A 25,397-nucleotide genomic window follows, 5' to 3' on the forward strand; every position below is an offset into this window, starting at 1 on the left:
TTTCCCATTGGATATAGATTTTCTATTATTACCTCCAAAGACATGATATTTTTGTAATTTATACTTTTGGACAGAATAATTTATGTAGAAAACATTTAGTTCATAGTTTTCTGGTACCACACCTCCTTAGCCACATTTGAGCTCCACTTCCAAAACCCAAGAATGTATTAGAATCCGTTCACTGCCAACAGCTGAAACCCAGAAACAAATGTGTTTTCTTTATTCTCTTTCAGGATTGACCTTGCACAGCCAGCTGATAGGATAGAGTCCCAACATTTCTTCAAGGCTTCGATTAGAAGTTCTTTTAATTCAACTATCCCAAACGCCTGTTTGTTGAGGGGTTGCAATTACAAGTGATGCACTGTTTAGTACTGTTGAAATATAAATGGGGAGGAGGCCTGGTATATAGCGGGATATGAGTATTATGTTGCAAGAAGCACCACAATCCCCATGTGATGGCCCCTTTTTGAGGGCTAAACTTGTAAAAGGTGCTATTTATCACACCCATTAAATTTCAAACCTGACATATCTGATTTTGATAGGTGCGATAACCAGCACACCATCCTCCACAGTGTAAGTAATCAAGTCCAAAATGTTTTCTACAACACACAGAGCCTGGGTTCTTCCATTTGGGCTGTGGCAGCTGGCGATAGTTTTCCCAAACACTGGTCTACTGTCTCCTCCAGTGGCCTAAAGAAACTTGAAGGGGTCCCTGTGAAAAGTACATGGAGGGACCTACCACTTTGTTGAGGGCCCCCCTGGAGTCCGGGTCCCCCTGCACAGTGGGGGCTACAGGGGCTTATGTTACACCACTGGTCTCCTCCTACAGAGTGCATGATAGGGCAGCAAAGGTCATGTTTGCATGGTGCCCTAGTGTCCACCCCCGTTCTACAAACAAGTGCATCCATTTCGGGTTGGCGAGAGACAACTTTATTTGTTTTTCATTGCTCATGTAATCTCAAAAAAGAGCCTCAAGAAGCAGCACTGAGAAAGGGGCTTTACTTTCACCCCGGCCATTTGATTTAGCAGAGACTGTGTTTGCTCCCTTATGTAGTACTCCTATTGCCCACAAATGATGAGGTTTTTGCTAATGCAGAGCCGTTGTCAGGTATAATATAAAGGTGCTCTGCATGATGTAACCCCATTACAAACGTAAGTGCATATTTACAAGAAGTGAAGCATCGCTGCTTTGCACAGCGATGTGTCCAAAAAAACTTGTGCTGCGCTACGACAAAATCAACGAGATGAACACTACATATTTATGGCGTGGCACATCATCTCGCAATCTCCCAAGGTGCATCAGAAATGCTGACGCATCTGTGGGAAGGATGCCGGAACGCATTTGCCCCAAAAGTAGCACATTGCTGAAGTTGGCCTTATGTCAGACGTGATGCATCAGTTCTGACTGATGCAAGGAGCCTAATATGTATGGATCAATGTAATAGAGTGTGAAATGGTGGAAAACTCATCTTGCACTCTATTCCATTGATTCTGGATGTGAAGTATGGCTGTGTGTCTCTATACAATGGGCATAGTCTACTTTTCTGTACAAAGATACCTAGGTATGTGTAACATATTGAGTGAGACTTTTATGTGAGGGGATACAAATATACGTTGTAATGTAAAGTGTCAATTCATGTGTTACCTACCTTATGTATGTACTTACCTTTGTAGTTTGTAGTACGTTTGGCTGGACTTGGGGACCCATTCCCATATGGAGATGTGGCAATCCTGTCCCTTATATGGAGTACACAATGTCACATTGCTTTTCTGCAGTGTATGATGATATCATACTTGCCATTGTGCTAGGTTGGTGAAGGGATCCTACAGTATGATTGTTAAATGTGTAGGCCTACTACTAGTTGAGGAGATGTGATTTACTGACTTATTACAGTGTGTTAAGTGACTTCAGCTGGTCAGATTCCTGTTCCACAGCCACTGCGTCACTTCCTATGCCTTAGGAAGTTTGATGTATTCCAGGTGTAACACGATGCATCTAAAAGATGCATCACACATTGCCAAACTTGTAAATATCACTGCAGCGGTTGCAAGTGAGATTTTACAAAGAAACGCCTCTGCATGTGTGGTCATACATTAAAACCTCCCTGACACATCTGGTTCTAGCACAGGTATTTTTCCGACGCAGGCCTACAAAAATGTAACCATTGGGCCAAATGTGTCACCTTGTCAATGTGGAGTAGTAAATGCACTGCTGAAGCGTAAAAAATAATGATGCAACAGCGGCGCAAGCTCCTTGCAAATATGCCCTTTAGGCGGAAAAGATTTCACATTGTAAAGTTTCTGACAAATACAGTAGGACAGAGTTTTAAAATTGGAACCGTGAAAAATACAATAGGTAAGGCTTTTATTTTGTGACCTACAACACTGGAAATGTTCTCTAAATAGTAAACTCAGAGAATCCTCTTACACAGATCTCTAGTTGAGGAAGAATTAGAATCTACATTTGCAATTATTAACTTGGATGACAATATTTTTATTTTTTTAATAAGATGTACTGAATAGTCATTGATTTACTAACTGTTAGCTTTTGGTCTGCCGAGTTATGTTTGTACTGTACTGTTCTGCTTCACTACCCACAGGATGAATTGTAAAATTAGTGTATTTGGTGATCAGGTGATTTAGTGATGGGAAACACCCGGAAGAACGAGTCCGGAACCATGAGGTTGTGAAAAACGAAAGCGAAACAATGCTTTAGTTTTCCACGGCTCCGTGGTTTTGGTACCTTAACCACCCATGTCTGAACAACGTACATGCGTGGTTAAGGTACAGAAGGGAGTCGGAGTGGACGCGGCGAAGGAAGATGTAAGTTGGGCTAGGACTGGGGCTGTTTTGGGGGGGATGGGGGCTGGGGGTGATTAGGGTTTAGGGGGCAGGGTTTAGGTTTTAGGGGCGGGGTGGGGACTCAGGGTATTTTTTGTTTTTGGGATAGGGTGGGGGGCTGGGGGTGATTAGGGTTTGGGCGGGTGGAGGGGGTCAGGGTTTAGGTTTAAGGGGTGGGGTGGGGGGCTGGGGTGGAAGCATGTTGGGTCATGCATGCTCATTGGTAATGCCTTTACCAGGAATGCGTTTACAACGGTAAAATAGTTGTAAACGCATTCGTGAGAAAGGCATTAGTGTTTAGAACGAGGTCGTTGTTCTGACCTCATTGTTGAGCCACGGCACCCATGGTTCCGAAATATAACCTTTGGTGATAAATTCAACCAAGGAATAAACAGTTGGTGTTCAAAAGTAAAATTGCTTCAAAAGTTTTGCTTTGTCCCTTTGCTTCTTTACTGGTATTTCAGTGGGCAGTGGTTATGAAGTGGTTCCATTACTTCAAACTGATAACGTTATTCTAATTTCAGATCCCCATCAAACACAGTATGAATGGGCATTGCAGGATGTAACTGTATCACAAACACTATAGGAATTAGTTTTACATTGTGAAGTCTCTGACAAATACAAAAGGAATGAGCTGCACATTGTAAATCCTCTGACATCTATCACAGAAATAGGTTTTACATTGTTTTCCACTGAAAGCATTTCTTACACATATCTCAAGTTCCAGAGGGACCACAGAGGCTTGTGGGCCTGATTTAGAGTTCGGCTGATGGGTTACTTTATCACAAACATGATGGTTATCCTGGCCACCATACTACAAGTGCATTATATCCAATAGCACTTGTAATACAGTGGATGGAATGTCCGTCATGTTTGTGAAGGAGTAATCCCTCTGAGGAACTCTAAATCAGGCCCTTTATCTCCTAAGTCTGTACAAGAATTTCAAAAGCTACATGTTCTTTGGAATTATGCTGCAAAATAATGCCTCAACCAGTTTTAGATTAACAAAAATATGTCTTTCAGTTTTTATGTGTTTCACAGACTGACTTAAAGAAAACTTTTTCCTGCAACCCTTTTTTACTGCGCTTAGGGCATGATAAAGGTCTGGCATGTACAACCTGGTCTTTGTATTTTCACGGCCATGGCAGAAGTAAAATAGATATTTTAAGCAAAAAAAAGTAATCCCCTGTCATCATCTTTTATCATTACAGATCTCAGCAAACAACATGTTTGTAGGAAATTGGTTGAAGTGGGTGAAACACTACTCAGGCAGCAACCACAGTTCTTGTTAGGGTGAAACACAAGCAAACCCTAAATTATCTGTGCTTACGCCTCTGGGAGCTAGGTACAAAAGCAGTCAGGAATAACTTAGAGGAAATGTTTAAAGTATTTAAGCAGCACTTCAAACAGTAATAAATTGAAAACATAACACAAGAAAAACTTTACACCAGTTTAAATAGACAAGTAGTTGACACAATAACAACAAATATCCAATCAGTAAAACCGGAGATACACAATTGTAAAGATTTAAGCGATAACAGTGGTTAGAAGCAAAAAGTGCTAAATGTGGTCACCTGAGTGCATCACACTGGGACAACGTCACCAGTTCAGACCCATTGTGATCGAGAGTGGGCCAGTTACAGGGACCAAGTTAGGCACGCTGAACAAAGCACCTTAAATCTTGGTTGCTGAGCATTGGGGAATGCCACATCGAGGATGTGTTGTGCAGCGGTGGTTCTGAAGAAGCTGGGGGTTGCAATGCGAGGACCTGCATTGGCAATATGACATGCAGAGGTGGTTCCGATGAAGCCATCAATGGGGCTTGCGATGCAAGCTCCTGCGTCATAGTCAAGGCTGCAGTTGATGAAGGCTTGCAATGTGAAGTGCTGCATCTGTGATGAATTGCACCACAGCAGATCCGAGGAGCTGCAATGTGAGGTCTTGCATCAGGGATGTTTCGTGCAGCTGCGGTTCCAATGCAGAAATGCGGGGCAGTGAATCACACTGCGTAGGTTCTTCACAAGAGACCACAACTCGGCTGGCAGGGCACCTTCAGGTACACTTTCAAGGGTCCAGGTCTGGGGTGGCACCACTTGCAGGGCAAAGACTTACAGTAGGTACAGTCTATGTGCTTGGTGCGAAGTGAATGGAGCCTTTTCTGTCTCTGAGACTCTGATCAGGGGGCCAACCAAATAGCCGTTCGAGTCACTCTGGTGGTCCTGGGTTCAAGATGCAGGTCCAGTCCTTCTCACTCAGGCAGCAGGGAAGCAGAGAACCAGCATTTCTTGCAGCAGAGCAGCTCAGCATTCCTTCTTCTGGGTTTTCCAGAGGTCCACATGTGTTCTGAAGATTTATGTCTGAGTGTCAAACATTTATACTTGGTGCCAGCTTGGAAGTAGGAAAAGCTTTTAGAGTTTTCCAGCCCCAAAGGTACTTGGAAATTCCTGCCTTCTGGCCATGGCCCCAGCCTGCGTGGGTGCACAGCTGACTGGCGAGAAACCCTTTGTGAGTGTGCTGAGACAGAGGCTTTGTGAAGTGCCTGTGTGGTCAGTCACAGTTTCTCCCCACTTTCAAGTCAGAGACAGCCCATCATGCTGACACCTATTCCCCCTTTGCCTCACTGTGTGGGAGCAATACACAAAGACCAACTACCAGCTACACCTGGTCATGTGACCCAGGATACATGTTGCAGGCACTGGATGATTGGGGCAAGAGCATACAAACTTTCTAAAAGTAGCATTTTCAGAATTGTGACTTAAAACCCAACATTACCATTAAAGAGGGTTTTAAATTACAATTCTTTAGACACCAAACATGACTTTCTTACCAGATATCACTTGAAAGTTATCACTTATTAAATGTAGTAAGGTAACCCAATGTTATACTATGGGAGAGGTAGGCTTTGCAGTAGTGAAAAACAAATGTAAGAATTTTTCAAGACAAGGACATGAAGAGCTTAAAAGTACATGCCCAACTTTTTAAATACACAGCCCTCTGGCCTGTGTGGGGCCTACCCTAGGGATAACATATATATATATATATATATATATATATATATATATATATATATATATATATATATATATATATATATATATTTTCTCACCAAAAATGAGTCATCGCACTCCAGGAAGTTCTTTTTTTCAGCTGTATAATTATTTCATTTCATGAACCCTGCTTCCACCACCCAACAAGTTTCAACCTAAACAGGTCTTGATCACAGGTAACCAACGTCTCCTACCACCACATTTATATAGTCCCTTATCAAATCACTGTATCACTGTACAATTGCATTCTGGGACATGAAGTTTTAAATGGTTAACATTAATCTATGATTTTCCATCTTTTCCTTAATCTATTATACTACATGTTGTGTCCACCTCATTATGTCATAATCCCATATAGTCATCTTTATGCAATCACCCTCGTTTTTTAGATATATTAGGATACTGATACATTCGTATAGGTTGTGGATATTTTCAAAATTGTCTCTGTAATACACAAAATATATATTTTTTTTAGTACAAGATGTATTGTTCAAAGTCAGAAACATAACATCAATTAAATATTTACTTTACGATGTATAGACAACCATGTCTTCTTTATAACTTCTTATCCTACTCTCAATGACTTTGATGCTTATTCAACCACAAAATATATTACATAGTAGTTCACCTGCAATGTTCTGGCTCCACCATTGTTAAATACATGATAACCAGTATTCATTAGTATAGCATATTACTAGATGAGTATGCAGATGGACGACGTTGCTGATCCCCCAAAATTAAATAACCAAAGTGAAGTAAAAACAATGATTTTTATTCTTATAGGCATGAGATTCATAGTTTATATATCTCATATCTTGTTATGTCCTATGCTTTGTTAAACAATATTCATTTTTAAAATAAAATCTAGAAGTTTATTCAATTGTTTGAAATGATAGTTACTGTCTCATAAATGTACAAAGAGTTCTTCATCTGTGTTCAACCCAAATGGAATCTTAGTTTTGAGTTTAATGATGTATCTTGATTCCAAACGATGTAATTTCAAATTTCTATTGCCCCCTCTTTCATTTTCAGGGACATGTGACACTCCGAAATACCGCATTTGTTTCCAATGTTTATCCTGGCAATGTCTATGATGTTTTACCATTGCATAACTCAGGTCATTAATGTTCACTGCTCTGATGTGTTCTAATATACGTTTCTTTAGTTTGCAAGTTGTACTGCCTACATACTTTAGACCACTTCCACATTTCAATACATATACCACATAGGTCATTTCACAAGTTATTTTTCTGATTAATTGTGAAAATTTGTCCCATATTATCTATGACTATTTTTCTATTCTCGCCAATTTGACAGGCTTTACATTTCAGACATTTATAAAACCCTGTGTCCTCTTTCTTTAACCAAGTTTGTAGTGCTTGTTCAACAAAATGACTTTTCACCAAATAATCCTTGATGGCGGGTGCCCTCTTATAAGTGATCTTTGGTCCTGTCCCTACCAAGGGTCCAATGTCTGAATCATTATGTAGCAAATTCCAATGTCTTTTCAAAATCTTTGCAATATCATTATGTTCCTTATTATATGATATTATCATTCTTATTACTTGGTCATCACTGGTCTGTGAGTTCTTTGGTACTTTCTTCACTAAAGTATGTTCTCTACATGTATTCTGTGCTTTTGCCATACCCATTCTGGTATCTTTATGTCTATATCCTCTTCTTAAGAAACGATTTTTAACTTCCTCACATTGTTCCATCATTGTATTGTTTTCTGAGCAGTTTCGTCTAACTCTCAAAAATTCACCATACAGTATGCTTTTCATTAAGCTTTGAGGATGAAAACTTGTACCATGTAGAAGGCTGTTTGTTGATGTTGATTTACGATACATGGTTGCCTGTAATGTTTGATTGTGCACATAAATTTTAATGTCCAAAAATTCTATTTCCTCCCTATTGGTTTTATATGTGAATTTTAAGCCACGTTCATTATTGTTTAGTATTTGAAAGAATTCCTGAAATTCCTTTTCTGTTCCCTTCCAAATAATGAACAAATCATCAATGAATCTTACCCACAGCAGTACTTTCTCCATGAATTGGTTGTTCTCCTCTCTCCAAGCCACCTCTCTCTCCCACCAACCCATAGTTAGGTTGGCGTAGCTTGGAGAGAAGGACACTCCCATTGCCGTCCCCTGTGTTTGTAAAAAATTCTCATGATTAAACATAAAAATGTTGTTGGTTAAACACATTTCAATCATTGTTACCAACATCTAGGAATGTTGTAATTCATGGATATTCCGTTATCTCAAAAAAGATTCAACAGCCTTGAGGCCAACCTCATGTCTAATAGATGTGTACAAAGACACCACATCCACTGTTACCAACAAGTATTCCTCTTGTCAACTGATATCTGTAAGTGTTCTTAAAAAATCACCCGTATCCTTGATATATAAACTCAAAGTTGGAACCTAAGGTGCCAAATAATAATCAATATAAGATGAGATGTTCTCATATAAAGCACCACAGTTGCCTTCTTCAGTTGGGGTGGGGGCATAGCCGTGCCTATGGTGGGCAGCCTCCACCTGGGTTAATTACCTCTTCTTCCCCCCAGGGTGGGTAGAAAGACTGTGTCCCGATTTATTTGGTGTGGGGCATTGCCATGCACACAATAGGCAGTCCCCATCTTTTTTTAAACAAATATTCCCTGGTGTCTAGTGGGCTTTTTGCCCCATGAGGGGCAGATCAGAGGTAATTTCCCCCATCTGCCTTCAGGGGGCGGGGGCAGAAAGACTGTGTCATATTTATTTTGGGTAGGGGCATATTCATGCCCCCACCCAACCTTACTAACCCTCTTTTTTAGAAAAAATATAATTCCCTGGCATCAAGTGGCCTTAATTCTTCCCTGGGGGGTCATATCTGGGATAAGTACCACCACCTGCCACAGGGTGGTGGGCAGAAAGACTGTTTCAATACTCTTTGGCATGCCCTATGCTGGGCAGCACCCACCCCTATAATCCAATACAGTAAATAATCCCTGATGTCTAGTGGGCTTTCTGCCCCCCTCCCTTCCTGAGGGAGCAGATCATGGGTTACTGCCCCCATCTGCATAATAATAATTTATCCAGGGGGACCACAAGCCCTTACCCAAGGGGGCGCTCCCCCATGCCTGGTGGCTAGTGGGTGGATCCCTGCTAGGGGATCGCTCTCTTGTGGCAATCCCCAAGCAGGGATCCACTGTACAGAGGTAACTTTGGAAAGGAGAGATTCCCCTTTCCAACTATACCACTCCCATTAGAATCAGTTCTCGGAGGCTGAATCAGCCCCCCGAGCGCTGATTCAGTGAAAGAAAATTAATTTCCTGTAATGACAAGAAAAGTGCACCGATCTTCATTGTAGTAGAAAAACAAAGAAATCAGACTCCTCTGGAAGCTCTTTCCAAGCAGCCTTGTGTTAAAAAAGAATAAAGAACACCCGCTGGTACAGCACACCAGAGGGCCCTTTATTTGCTTCCCCGTGTTGGCAAATTGGGAGGTAGTGCGGGTGTCAGCCATTGGCCGAGACCTGCACTTATGGGGGCAAGACAAACAAAGTGAACCACTGGGTTTTGTTAATATTATGTTAAATGGTAGGTCATGTGCATTACATTTTATGAACAGCCTCAATCATCTATGCTTGTTGCTTTTAGAAATTGTCCTGAAATGCACCATTTTGAAACCATCTTCTCAAATATATCTTGGGAGGGTGAGTCTGCAACACTACTGGGGATGATCAGGACTGCTTACCTCAGTATGAAAGCACTACAAATCATCACACATCACCTCTGAAAGGCTATGAAATTATAGCAAATGTATGTGGAAATTGGGCTCTAAATGTAATGTTTTTCCTCTAGAGGCAGAATGGGAGAACCACCCTCAAAGAAATTTGTTATGTTTGGTCACTGTAACGAGAACTGCTATTATGCCCCACCACTTTCAAAGATCACCAGCCAGCAATGTGGGTGGTGTTACATTTTTCTGTATTATACCTAGAGTGGGGTGTCTCATATCGTTAGATGCTGGTAGGTACACAGGAACCTCTTCTGCTGTTCCACAATTTTCACCTAGCCGAATTTGTATCTTTGTTCTTCATTTAGCAAAATTCAACACAATAAGAAAGCCTATTAGGTGTAACACTACACTTCAAGTATTTTCTTCCTTGTCGCCCAATTATTTTGGGAATAGGGTCACCCACAGAACATCTGTCTGAATTTGTTGATGTATTTCTGAAACCATTTGGTACCAATCTACCCTCTTATATTGATGATAGCATAGATTTTTAAGCAAATTTGAGGATGTTGTTTGGGATCATGTTTTTGTGAATTTTGTGACACTTGATGCAGAGAGTTTCTACAAAGATGGAATATGGCCTCCTGGCCTTGGGTCACTTTTTACCCACTAGACATGCCAATGTATTTGAGCACACAAACATGCTTTTAGAAATGGGAGAAGTTATTTAAACCAGTAACATTTTTCTACATGATAGGCTATGTTTCCATCAATTGCAAAGTACGGCAATGAGTTTCAGGTTTGCTCTCCTTTATGCTAACCTTTTTATGGGTTGGTTTGAGAGGGAACATGCCAGGTCCCTAGAAACATCAGATTAGACTCAACATATCCATTTTTGGGGCAGATACATTGATGACAATATCATCATTTGGACAGGGTCATATACACAAATATTGCCATATGATGAATTTCTGAACGAACATAGTTTTCATGTACCTTTAACTTTGAAATTTCATAGAACACATATGCCCCATCTTGATATATGTGTCTATATTTCAGACAGTAGAATTCCTATCACTCTTCCGCAAGCCAACTGCTTGTAATAACACATTATTAGCAATTAGTGCACATCCAGCAAAAACTATTGAGGCTTTCCCATATGGAGAGATACTTCACATTCAGAGAAACTGTAATGAAAAAAATGAATGTTAACATAATCTTGATCGAAATATCAACAGAATGACACAGAGAGGGTAGGATCCAAAGACTTTAGAGAAGCCCAAGCAAAAGCTTAAAACTATCCCAAAACATTGATTGAAATTAAGAAAAAAGAGGTAAATGCTAGTTAACATTTATTACCACCTATTCTACAAATACTCAACAGATATCTAAAATATTAAATAAACTTTGGGACCTCCTAGCTACTGTACCAGATCAAGAGCCTATAGGGGATGGACTAGTAGAGAAATTGTCAGTCCCAGGTAAATTACCCGCTCAATTAGAGGTAGGAAAACCTGGTTGCCAGACCAATCACTGGGTGCTATACTTGTACGACTTGTACTGTATGTAAATGTACCAACATAACTACTTTTTTCAGATACCACACTAATTAAGACCATAAAATAAAACTGTAGGAAAATGGCTCCTTGTTGCAGTTCCCCCCCAACCTTTAGCCTGATATTGATGCTGACTTGACTGACAGTGTGCTGAGACCCTGCTAACCAGGCCCCAGCACCAGTGTTCTCTCACTAAAATGTACCATTGTTTCCACAATTGGCACACCCCTGGCACACAGATAAGTCCCTTGTAATAGGTACCAGTGGCACCAAGGGCACTGTGACCAGGGAAGGTCCCTAAGGGCTGCAGCATGTGTTGTGCCACCCTAAGGGACCCCTCACCTAACACATGCACACTGCCATTGCAGATTGTGTGTGTTGGTGGGGAGAAAAAGGCAAAGTCGACACGGTATCCCTCTCAGGGTGCCATGCACACCAAACACTGCCTGTGGCATAGTTAAGTCACCCCTCCAGCAGGCCTTAAATCCCTAAGGCAGGGTGCACTATACCACAGAAGAGAGCATACTTGCATGAGCAATATGCCCCTACAGTGTCTAAGTCCATTCTTAGACATTGTAAGTACAGTGTGACCATATTAAGTATATGGTCTGGGAGTTTATCAAACTCCACAGTTCCATAATGGCTACATTGAATACTGGGAAGTTTGGTATCAAACTTCTCAGAATAATAAACACACACTGATGCCAGTGTTGGATTTATTAAAAAATGCAAACAGAGGGCATCTTGGAGATGCCCCCTGTATTTTACCAAATCCTTCAGTGCAGGACTGACTGGTCTGTGCCAGCCTGCCACTGAGAGATGAGTTTCTGACTCCCAGGGGTGAGAGCCTTTGTGCTCTCCGGGGCCAGAAACAAAGCCTGCACTGGGTGAAGGTGCTTCACACCTCCCCCTGCAGGAACTGTAACACCTGGCGGTGAGCCTCAATGGCTCAGGCCTGGTGTCACAATGCCCCCAGGGCACTCCAGCCAGTGGAGATGTCCGCCCCCTGGACGAGCCCCCATTTTTGGCGGCAAGTCCAGGGGGATAATGAGAAAAACAAAGAGGAGTCACTCCCTCAGCCAGGACCACCCCTAAGGTGTCCTGAGCTGAAGTGACCGCCTCCTTGAGAAATCCTCCATCTTGCTTTGGAGGATTAGGACCAATAGGGATAGAGATGTACCCCCCACCCCAGAGGGAGTGGGCACAAGGAGGGTGTAGCCATCGTCAAGGACAGTAGCCATTGGCTACTGCCCTTTGAACCTAACACACCCCTAAATTTAGTATTTAGGGGCGACCCTGAACCCAGCTCTTCAGATTCCTGATGACCTACAAAGAAGAAGGACTGCTGACCTGAAAAAACCCTCAGAGAAAAAGGAAGATGACAACCGATTTGGCCCCAGCCCTACCAGCCTGTCTCCTTCTTCAGAGAACCTGCACCACAGCGACACATCCCGCGGGCCCAGCGACCTTTGCCGACTCAGAGGACTGCCCTGCACCCAAGAAGGATCAAGAACTCCTGTGGACAGTGGCCCTGTCCAAACAAGAAAGAAGAAACCGTCTTTAAAGGGACTCCCACCTCACTCCAGAAGCGTGAGTCCCCAACACTCTGCATGCGACGCCCCCCACCCGTGTCCAGAGAAACCAATGATCCAGAGAGGACCCCCAGGCGACTCTGATGACGTTTCCATCCTGTGCTGACCTCACTTCACCCCCACCACGACGCCTGCAGAAGGAATCCCAAGGACCCTCCTGACCACGACTGCCCATGATGAAGCTTTCCAATGCCTAGAAGAAGCACTGCACCCCCAGCCCCGTGAGAAACGGACCACTTGTGAAGCAAAGACCAGCAGGCACCCCTCACCCTTGCCCAGTCAGTGGCTTGCCCAAGAGGCCCCCGTGACCTGCCTGCAGCACCTAAGTGACCCCCTGGTCCCTCAATAGAGTTCTATTGAGAATCCGACACCCTGTTGGCACACTAAACCCGGCCGCCCCGTGCCGCTGAGGGTGTAGTTTTTGTGCCTACTCGGGGCCCCTCCAGTACACCTCCAACCCCCCCTGGTCTGCCCTCCGAGAATGCGGGTACTTACCTGCCATCAGACTGGAACCAGAGTAGCCCCTATCTCCATAGGCGCCCACGTTATTTTGGCTCCTGTTTCTTCTGCACTTGACCGACCCTATGTTGCTAGGTGTTTGGGGTTGGCTTGAACCCCCAACGGTGGACTACCTAAACCCAGGAGATTGAACCCGTAAGTGTGGTACTTACCTCTAAAACTGTAATGTACTTACCTCCCCCAGGAACTGTTAAAAATTGCAGTGTCCACTTTTGAATAGCTTTTTGCCATTTTAATGAAAACGGTGTACAATATTGAATCTTTTCAAAGTCTCAACTATTACTATGCAAAGTACCTTTCATTTAATGTACTTACCTGCTAAATGAATCTTGTGGTTCTAAAAACAAACTAACAAAATCATATTTTTCTATATAAAAACCTATTGGCCTAGAGTTAAGTCATTGAGTGTGTGTTTTCACTTATTGCTTGAGTGTGTACAACAAATGCTTAACACTACCCTCATTTTGATATAGTATATACAGAGCCAGCTTCCTACAAAAACACTTTATACATTGTCGAACAAAGTTTGTAGTTTATTAAATCCTCTGCGGTTGTGATGAGATCTATATTGGCAGGGAGTTAAGGTTCTGTATTATGGAACATGTGAGTCGTAGTTGAAACATGAATGCTTCGTATCCATTAATATCACATGACCGCAGAGCAAGAGATAGGGAGTTGTTCCGTTTTCATGGTATTGAAGTTACACCAATTGACTCACGAGGTAGAAACAGAGAACAAACAGACAATGCAAAGTGAATCTGTCGCCTGAGATCTGCTGAACTAGGACTTAATAAGGAGTATGAATTTCATCATTTCCTATAGACCATGTGGTTTATTTTAATAATACTTATTTCGGATCCTGGCTTATCTAAAGAGCTTGTAACATATTCTATCTGACTCTTTGTTTTGGTTTGGGATGGCAGCGTATCTATAGAGATCATAATCTATTCTATCTGAGTCAATGAAAATATGAGAATGGTTCCTTTAACATGGCCACTGTTTTTTTTAATTTTTTTGCTTTTTTTTTGCTGTCTAGGACGGTCATGGATATTATTGGTGTTTGATTGGTGTTTGATTCTTTACATAAACTTTAACTCAAATAAGACACTATATATAAAGTGAATCATTTTTTTCTTTATAATAGTTGTACTTTCTCGTTATCTTTCAATATGGAACATGACTGTTTTTCCTGCAGAAGATGGCAACACTTATTATGTTACTGGTGAAAACATACATCACTGTAGTACCGAATTTTCATTTTTATTATTATGATTTCACTTACTTGTTATCAGGTTCTTAGTTAAGCATTCAGAATATGTTATTATTAAAAATTGATACAGCATCAGTGATTACAAACTGTATGGATGATAATGGGGATATTTGTTCATTAATTTGCTTAACTGAATGTGACTGTTTCCTTGTTGTAAGCTGGCCACCACTAACAACAACCAATAGGAATTGCTGTCAGCTTGGAAAACGTCCATGGGTATTGCTAAGATGGCCGCCGCTTCCAGCTTGGAAAAAGGCTATTAATATTGCTAAGATGGCTGTTCTTATTATGTGGTTCTGAAATAAGTGGGTGGTATGGCTGGCATTCTACAGTCTTTGTACAAGGACTTTGCCATCAGATTTAGGCTTGAATTTGGAAAAAATATTGGATTACTTTTATGACGTTCCCTATCTTTTGCAATTACTGTGGTATACGGGACTGTTCTTTTTAAGATGGTTGCCGTATTCTAGAATAGGTGTTCAGTGTGGTTGACCATACTGGAAAGACTTTGGGGTTATCTCTTATAAGGAAATCATGGCACTCTTTAAACACGCAGCCATGACGTCGTACTGTGGCTCTAGATACTAACGTTAGGTATGATAACATCTATGTATTTGGAGGAAGAATCTTAGACAGTTTTCGTCAATTTGCACTGAAGTTTGAAATGTATAGACACCAGAGTTCCTTGTTTTGCTGTGAACACAGATAAAAACTGCCATGGGTAGTTTTGTACCTTTCAGCAGATCAATACGGAGGTTTAAGGGTGAATATATTTGGGAAATTTGTATTTTTGGAGAAATTTGACTTTCTGTATCCTTATTGGATCTTAACATAATCGGGTTGTATAACTTGTGCCGTGATCTGTCTGCCTTTAATGAATATTACATGAACCATTTAACAACAACTGAGTAGTTCTCACCTGATTGATAATAGATTTTCCCGATCAGTTGGTATATATGTAAGTTTAATATGCCTGGTTCCTTAATGGAAAAAACACTTTTTACCATTTGGTTAAAATTTTACATCTTTTGTTTTTTTCTTGCATTAGAAAAAACTTTACTCAAAAAAATGGATCAATATACATTTACATTTATAACTAGCAATTGGTGATTTACTGCTTAATATTTATGGCAGAATACTGGACTTAATTTAGAAATGTGTTCAATACTTGTGTTGCGATTAGAATGACATTATTTATTTTTAGGAAAATAAAGAACAACACTATGGCCATAAACGAGTACTTGGGCATCTTATTGATTGTGAAACAGTTTTGGAAATTATGAAAAGGTTTTCTTAATTATTAAATAACTTGACTATTTATAGAGTGCGTCTCCTATATTTGTATATATTGAGTGTATACTTCATTTGGCTTCTGATTGTTCTTCATGTTCTTCATGTACCTCTTACACTTGTCTGCTACAACTGTTGAGTTTGGTCTTTGAGACACAAATTCTGAATGGCTGTTCTTTTACTAGGCTTGGCTGGTACTAAGCCTGGTTTTGATATCCTCCACCAGCCAAGCCTACTGATTTTTGGTCTGTGCTGGTGTTAGGCATGCTCTCATTTGTCTACCTTAGTGCATTGCTGTGCTGAGGAACTGGAATGGCGTGGACAACATAATCCTCCTTTTCAACTAGCTCACTGGGGCTCTCTACTGAAAACCTGGCCTACAGTCAAACTGGAACCTTTTGAGATGGACTGCCCAAAACAAAATGACTCCAGGCAAGGGAACAGCCCATTGTCTAGTTTGCAAATACTTCTGAGGCTAATATCAGGTAGTTTGAGTACTGGGTATCGTAGGGGAACGGAATGGTCTCAGAGATAGGGGGCATTTGTGCTTGCTGCATTACTTTAAGCTTAGCTCAGTACACATCAGGGTTATCTAAAACCACTGTATAATTGTTTGGACGGTGACCTTCCAATGAGTAGTTTTTTAAACTGTGACCTACTATTAAGCACCATTTTAAAAGAAAACACATAATTCAGTGATATAAGCACGGCACATAGTGCCAAAGTGGCACAATGCCATAACTAGTGTGTATACAAGCTAGTGTATAGCATGTGACTTAGGCATTACATTGTGCCTTGTAGCTTACCAAGCTACTGTGAACCATGTCTGCCTCATGGTATGTATCTCTTATATAAGATTGCTGTACAGCTTAACCATGGGTAGGGGCGTAAACATGTTTGCTTTCATCAACTTATGAATCTATGTACACATAACTGCTACCAAGAATGTTCCTTACATCATACATTACCCTTCCAACCATCCTGTCCAGCCCACTCCTACATTTTTTATTTGGGTGCACCTGGTTGCTTGTTGGAAAACCTCAGACTCACACCCCCTAATATTATTGAGGATTAGTGGTAAGTAATTAGAGCACAAACCCAGTGGCCAAAAATAACCCTAAAATACCTTTGAACAACAGATTTGTTAAACAGAAAGCTGCATCATGAATGAAACTGTAAAAACCTGTTTGTAACAATTTAAATACATCAGTTAACAGGAGCTCAGTGGTGTAAGAGAATAGGGCCTGGGGTAGAGAACCCCAGCTGTAATTCATTGTGACTGCCTTGCTGGCCGGAATGATGGATGATCCTGCGTGTGAGGTACGGCGTGAGGTACCTATTAAAGGGGCGTAACACAGGCCAAAGCAGACCCTGAGACATAAGGGGGGCACCATACTTTAGGGGACCCCATCCAGTCTGAACTCTATGAATATGTTTCAGATAAAGAAGTCTCACATTCTGCAGGAGACCCCCACCATTTTGTGTTATGTCACTGACCTCTTATACAACCTTCCTTGTCTTGTTGCACCAGCAGGAGGTTTGGAGGTGTGTCTGGGAACAACGGGAGAGTGATCAGCTGGAGCAGGGCCCCCAGTCCACATACCGACATGAGAAATGGCCACATGGTCTCTGTTCCCATTGCCTCACTGTAAAAAGACAAAATGGACAGTCACCAGCTGGCAGTATGGTGGATGAGTACAACTAAAATACAGGATAAGTGTGGAAATAGTGTTTTTTACCGTAACCCAATAATTTGGCCAAAGAGCTTCCCAGCAGTCACATATACAGGAGCAGAGGAGTTAATAAGACCACGTAGCTTTTTGGGGGCTATCTCACCTAGGTACTGAAGACAAACGTTCATACCCAAGCCTAAGGCAAAGAGACAAAACAGTTACATGCAGAAGAAGGCACAGACAGTTCAAGCCTCACCCAAGTCGTGTTAGTACGGTTCAAAGTATATTGGCCAGTGTCCTTATTAAATTTGTAATTTGGTCAGCAGGCAAAGTAGATTTATATACTTGTATTTATTTAAGTAAAAGCTAAAACGGGCAGCTACTCCACCAGGCACTCTGATCTCAACTTCTGTTACCAGCCAATCGTCCCCTCACCACTCACATTTACATTCTCAAATGTTGAGAGAGACTGCTTGGCACCAGGAGAGAAAGAACAGAACATTAAATACCTTTCCCTTTACATTTCAAACACAATAAGATGTGGGTATAGAATCCACACAACACAGTGGAAACATGTGGCAATTAAAGTAAACCCAGTACTAAAATCCTGACTACTATGACAACTATGAAAGCGAGGTGAAATTATATTAATAATAAACAAAGAGAGTAATGCATAAAAGGAGAACCGTAAAAGAATAAAAAGAAAAACATACAAGAAAATATTTGAATTAATACTGCAATGCTGTCCATAAATATGATCACGGAAAAAAAGTACAGTTAATACAAAAAAACAATCTTACCTCATAATGTAATCATCAAACCTGGCAGAAGTAAGTCTCATCCATCTGCTATGGACATTATTTTTGCCTTCGCCCAACAAGTTAGAAGTAGAAGAAAGACTCCTACTGGTGGCACATTTAGTCTGAACTTATGATGCGTTACTGCTTCCTCCAGAACGTTCTGCGTCAGTACTACAGCCTTCCCCTTCACCTGTTACACCACCCTCATTTGCAACCACTTTGGCCACCCGTGCATCATTCCCCCATTGGCCAATACTCCAATTAACTGCACAACCATCATTGCTGAATTCATTTATCAAACACAATGAGCTGTATCTTATTTTGCCCTTCATCATTCTGGACTCTGACAGCTTGACATCATATGTGATTTTTCTTTAATCATGACAACATGTTCTAATGGTATGAGCCTCGCCGATCAACTGCAGCATTTCCACATTTGAAAAAACACAATTACATTTTCTTAACAATGCAGGTCTTAAGGAGTAACAAGAAACCCTTCCTCTCAAAGTTTTAAAAGGTGAAACACCTGTCAGTTAAGGGTGTTGCGATAGGCCTAAGGCATGTCTCGGATAGCATTCACCACATCTCTGCCCCCAATTATAGCTCTTCTTACACCAATGACAAGCCTATTAGCTCTTTCTACATGCCCATTGGCTTGAGAATTATACAAACTGCATCACTTTTGTTTAATCCCAGCATCATTCAGCAGGGTTTTCATCTCAGTAGATGTAAACTGCACCCCATTATCGGAATAAGTTCCAGAGGGCACCCGTCTCTCACAAAAATATTGGTGAGAAAAGTGACTACAGCTTTGGTGTTTGGTTCTCGTACAACTTTTACTTCCAACCATCTGACAAACTGTCTATCATAACAATGGCAAACTGGTGGTTCCCAGGTAGGAGTTGAAAAGCACCCAGAAAATCAATTGGCCATTTCTCCCAAACTCCTTTGAAAGTTTCTATTTCACCCGTTGGAAATACCGTATTTATCGGCGTATAACACGCACTTTTTCTCCCTGAAAATAGGGGGCAAATAATGTGTGCGTGTTATACGCCGATAAAATGTATTGGTTTTTTTTTCTGAAATTTCCTCTTAAAATGAGGTGCGTGTTATACGCCGGTGCGTGTTATACGCCGATAAATACGGTACATGGCACTTGAGAACCGTGTCATTTTGTGTACAAATTGCTCAACTTCTGCACCAGTCCTCAACACCTTTGTCCATTCCTGGACACCAGTAGGTCTCCCTGAGCCTTTTTACTGAGAGTCATCCCCAAATTACCCTGATGGTGGTGATCAAGCAGAGCACTCCTGGAATTAGTTTGCTCCCTCTAAATAACAATCCATCTTCTACACTCAATTCAGCTTAAACCTTAATATACAACTGTAACCCTACAGACAAACTTTTGTCTCTGGGCAAACCCCTACTGAGTATTCAATGACTTTGCTTAATACCAGTTACTTCTCAAGAACATTCCCCCACCACTTCTCACTCACACTTTTACCATCACCATTTGTCCAAAACACACTGCCTACCAAACAATCCACATCTTGTGAATACGTCTCACCATTACCATTGGTTACCTCACAGGAACATAGCAGGCATGAGAGAAAGTCCCCTCTTCTGCTCCTGCCACCAGAAATATATTCGGCATCAAAATGACGCTCAAGTAATTATTACCCTTAATCTGACTAAACTGGCTGTGGCTCTGGTGGAATGCAAACTTGTCCCACTAAGAATTGCAACTGACGGATTATGGTCTGTGCACGTCAGAAATGTTCAGCCCCACACATAGGCCCTGAACCGCTTAACAGCCCAGGTACATGCAAGCATTTCACGTTCAATTACAGAATGCATGTGTTCTTGAATAAATTACGTGTGTGATATGAATACTATAATCCATTCAGAATCACCTTTCCCTTGGGATAAAAATGAGCCCAAACCCACATCACTAGCACCGACCATGATGCAGAGCATTTTATCAGGTAAAATGGGCTTATTAATGGGGCTAAACTAAGTTCTTTTTTTAAATTGTTGATTGCTATTCCTGCTTCTCCTTCCACTCAAAATTTGCATTCTTATTAAGTAACATGTGCAGGGGTTCAGCCTTGGTTGCAAAATGCTTAATAAATTTAGCATGGTATTTACACATTACTAGGAATGCCTGCAGTTGTTCAAGATTAGTGGAACAGGTACCTCTTCAATTGCCTTTAACAACCCAGGACGTGGGGCAATGCTTTTACCTGACACGACTTACCCTAACTACTCAGCTTCTTATGCTTTCTTAATTTTAGTCCTTTAAGTTTAAGAGCATCAGTGATGGTTGGTGAGATAAAAAAATAGCGGGGCACTACATTAAAAATGCATACATAAAAAAATGACATTAAAACATACATCAAAATAAACATATAAGAAAGAAAAAAATAAAAGTTTCAATTACCTTATCCTGAAGCATGTCCTCGATGCTCACCAGTCCCTGGCTCCAGACTCCTCCAAGCGCAAAGCGACGTCACACTGCCAACTACCTTATCCAATCCAGACATTGCTCTCATGCTGTTAACAATGTTAAGTAGCATGAGTGAAGTGTCTGGGTTGGCTGGAGCAGGATGACTCAGTGCTCTGCAAGGCACTGGAGGCCTGTGCCTTCTCTCCAACCCAGCTGTTTAAGACAACTGGGGTGGGGAAGTTTGAATTGCACCATGTCAGGCTGGCCGTAGTAGGATAGCCGGCCAAACCTCCATGCAGACTTCAAACTGAAGTGTCCACTCCTTGTTGCTGCCAATCAACAGCAATGATGTACCTGCCCTGCCCCCATACTCTGTTTGGTAGAGCGTAAAAAATAAAATGGTAATAAAATCATTGTATTACTATTTTTTTTTCACTCTTTCTGGGGCAATTTGGGGGAGCGGCGCTCCTACACTCCTATGAGGGAACCACTGCTGAGGAACATTAAGAGCACTAAGGACTGCATCCAGTCTTAGTATATGTCCCTATATATTCTCCCCATACACCAGTATATCATCATGAAATACCAAAACCCTAGAAAACATTTCAAAACATTGTCAATGACACCGTTGAAACACCAAAGCCGCCGGTGCTAGACCGAATGGCAATCTGCAGTATTGAAATATCCCAAATGAGTGACAAAAGCATTGAGGTGTCTAGGCTCTTTGGCCAACTTTACCCGATGAAAGGCTGAGCACATGTCTAGCTTAGATAACACATTTGCCCCAGCCAGCAAGACCATCAGTTCCTCAATTTTTGGTTAGGGATGAACCCAAATAACTTTTGTTAAGGCTTCTGAGGACTATATACATTTGTAACTCAATGTCTGTTGTACATGCTACCACTATGGGTGATACCCACAATGAAGATTCAGTTGGCTCAATGACCTCTTCAGAGCATAATTGCAGAATCAACTTTTCCAACCCCTCCTTGACCGCCATCGGTACACTCCTTAACTTATGTTTAACTTGAACACTAATCCTTGAGTCAGATGACAAGCTCAAAATCCTGTAATTCTCCAAGTTTATCTTAAAAAACTGTGGCCTTTTTTCCTAAAATATTTTGCAGACTGGAAAATCCATCTCTGACAGAGTAAACATCATCAGTGCATAACACTTGTCACTCACATCCTGGATTCAGAGTAATCCCTAAATGAACTCTGATGATGCAACCCAAAATGTCCAGACCAGAAGATGACACTTTGACTTTCCCCAAAACAGACCTTCTTTTGACTACTATAATTGTTTGAAAATATCTCTCAAGATTAATCTTTGTACCATTGTAACTTTGTGGGGATATGTCAGGGGAAGATAATGTTCTCTGTAGATTTTTTGATTGCAAGTGTTCCTTGAAATGATGGTTATTTTGGATACTCAATCAGTCAAAAGGAGTATCCACACTCCCACAATACAAAAATTATCAATAGGGTCAAATGACTTTGGAACGCCATCCTCATTAACGTTTAAACTCAGGACAATATTAATCATGCTGCTGCTCATTCTATCCTCATCTTCCTTGCTGTTAGCGATCACATTTACACTGGACCCAGGCTTACTGACCTTCTTGCAGACTCTAGCAAAATGATGTGTGATAACATATTTGGCATATTGTTTGTTAATTGCTGGACATTGATTACACAAGGTCATATGAAATTTAGATCCACAATGAAAACACATACCACTAAAAACTTTCCTTTTCTGTACCATATGTAGTTTGCTGCCTGAGTACATTTGACAATACATACTGCCCCTTTGTTTTCCTTATTGACCACCATGACAGATTCTATAGACTCTTGTATGCTATTGGTAATATAAACCGCTTCCTTAAGAGATAGTTTCTTGCAAGTAAGTAATCTATCTTGAATCTTTTTGTTGAAGCATCTTGTGACCAATTGATCTCTGATGAGCTGGTCCGTAAAAGAATGAAACTCACACTTGGATGCCAAAGCTCATAAGGCAGCTACATACAAATGAATGGTTTCTGCAGCCAACTGTTCTCTTGAGAAAAACTTGTGCCTCCTAACAACTAAATTTGGTGGTTTAGAAAAATGATTCTCGAAAGTTTGGTAGCTTTATCACACTGATCAAGTTGCTAATCCTCATCCTCTGGAATTTATCTGGGTAAGTGTTAAAAAAATTCTTGTCCATTCAAACCCAGGGAATGCTCCATTAGCCATCTCTTTCTATCAGCTTTAAGGCTAAGTCTATCACATTTGCCCAATTAAACATTAAACACTCTACACCACTCATTCCAAGGTACTGTAGTTTCACCTGGTGAATGTAAGAAAGGTGGGGGGAGGGTTTCCTGCTTGCATGGTAAATCACAAACTCAAATAGCAAGCATAAATTTAGGAAAGAGGCAAAAGAAAATTATATGAGCCAATAGTCGACTATTAGTTAGATATTGGTAGTCTAGATTGTAAAATAGTAATCGTTGAACAAAATTCCAGAGAGCTATTCTGAAGAAATAAAAAAAGTATATCAATATTGCAGGAGTAAATGGGCACAGGCAATATGAAGTCTTCAAACCCACAGAATGCCTCTGGAAGAAGAACTTCCTTGTCGGGACAAAAATGGCCACCGGATCCTTCAACACGCATGCGCGTCACGTGGTGTTACTTCCTTCCTCCTGAACTGAATTTGAGGCCATGAACCGAGTAAGACCAGTAAAAATAATTAGTGAGAAAACTTGCCTCCCACTTCCCTGTAGCTGCTCTGAATCTCCTCAATACCACCCACCTCAAGATATCTTGCTAGACAAAAGGTGTCTTCACACACAGGTACAGTCATTGCCATTATTAAGTCATGATATGGTCAGCATGCGATGTAGCTATTTATACTCTATTTATTCATTTATCTAAAATGGACAGCTGCTCACTCCAGTGCTGTGATTTTTTCTCTTGCGTCGCCAGCAAACCATAACCCTCCCCAGTGCATCCTAGAATGTTGACCAGGAGAGGAAGAATACAACATAACAGTCCTGCGTACCAAAATAATGTATTAGTATGATGGATATGATGGATAGGATGGAGACAAGCATTCAGGGACAGATTTAGTATGAATTTATGCAATACAGTGGAGCAAGGTTAGAATTGCTGCACTGCTTGACATGAATGAGAAAGAGGTGAAGAGGGCCATATTTACAAAGATATGGTGCTCACCTGCTCTCTTCCAGCACTGGTGCACTTGTGGCTGCCTAGTGCAAGTGCACAAAAACAATCCAAAGAGATGTTTTCCTCTTTCTATGTTCGATGCAAAATGCAACATGCATTGAACGAAGAAGTAGTGAGGAGAAATGAACAAATTTCTCCTCCTTATGCATTTCTGTGGTAGGCGTACCTATTTCACGCAATTCCATCTTTACAAACCTTAATAGATCTGGACTTTGTGTGAAATCCAAGGGTGGATGCACAGAAATGCCCTTGCTCCAACCAAGGAGCACCTACCACCAAGAAATGTAATGCATTTTTGTAGTCTTTCAGGCATTTTGCAAACTGCATTTCAAACCCTGAAACAGGAAATTACATCAGAGAGGGGTGGGATGTTTGAAGAGTACATTTATGAAAGCAGCAAAGATGGTGAGTAAAAGGTTGCATTTCTTTGCTGGAATGAAACACTGATCCATGTTCCCATGTGAAAGACAAAACCTTACTGCATGCCAAAGTACAAATGAAAAAGGAGGCACATCACATTGATTTTGTTACGAAATTTGAAAACTTGATTTAGTTAGTAACACCACCCATGCCCCCATAAATATATCTATATATATATGTAATAATGTTACACAGTGTTGGTCTCCACTGTGTAGTTATAGTTAGGACCACGTTACCATAGGAAATTGATATGTTGTGGTCTGTTAATAACTTTGGAGCTGTTTGATGAATCTTCAAAATACTTTAAAAAAAAAAATCAGCCATCTCAGCTCATTTCTGAGACATTTTGGGATGATCTATCAAGTGGGAGCTGAGAATAAAAAGGGGTGAGGGGCGCCTAAAATATAAATTCCCCATGCAATAGCCTTAGGGAATTTTTTGGACTAGTATATATCCAGAATGGCTGAACGGAATTTCAGCAGATTTGGTAGAAAGCTAGATTTCTACCCAGAAAGCATGCATTTTGTTATTTGGTGTAAACCTGTCCAGTAGCTTTTGAGAAATTAAGCTGTAAAATGTATAGATATTCTGAAGGCTGGGTTCACAGCACAAATCTTCACAAATAGAGTGATCATCTGCCTTCTGGGGGAGCAAGAGGCTCCTGTGACTCCCGTGGGAACTTGTACTTTGATTACCTGTGAGAAAGAGCACTGCATTCACAAATATATGTATTGGAATATACAAACATTGGAATAAATTTTGTATAAAGACCTCCATTTTATGAGCTCTCGAAAATCGTGCCTTGCTAACGTGCACACTTGCTTGTCCTCAAGATTCTCTGAAAACTTTATCTCTTGTTCTTCTGTTATTTATTTGTGACACATGCATACTGAACCTTGCATGCACTGTCTGGGTTTGATGATGAGTCAAGTTATGTAATTGAAGAATGTATAAACAAAATGAGACTGTCTACCAAAGCTGGAGTTACTT

The 25,397-nt window shown here is 41.0% G+C and overlaps 1 protein-coding gene across 1 annotated transcript in view; it reads right to left on the reverse strand.

The window, feature by feature from the left end:
- The window catches only part of LOC138266409 (solute carrier family 2, facilitated glucose transporter member 11-like), a 364,472-nt gene that overhangs the window by 91,957 nt on the left and 247,118 nt on the right, over positions 1–25,397 (reverse strand). Inside the window, exons 5-6 of the mRNA XM_069215178.1 lie at positions 17,577–17,706; positions 17,335–17,483 (exon numbers count right to left, since the gene is read on the reverse strand). Coding sequence (XP_069071279.1) covers positions 17,335–17,483; positions 17,577–17,706 — 279 coding nt within the window. The remainder of the gene's footprint in view (positions 1–17,334; positions 17,484–17,576; positions 17,707–25,397) is intronic.

The sequence above is a fragment of the Pleurodeles waltl genome, chromosome 11 (genome assembly GCF_031143425.1).
Source record: "Pleurodeles waltl isolate 20211129_DDA chromosome 11, aPleWal1.hap1.20221129, whole genome shotgun sequence".
Classification (NCBI taxonomy): Eukaryota; Metazoa; Chordata; class Amphibia; order Caudata; family Salamandridae; genus Pleurodeles; species Pleurodeles waltl.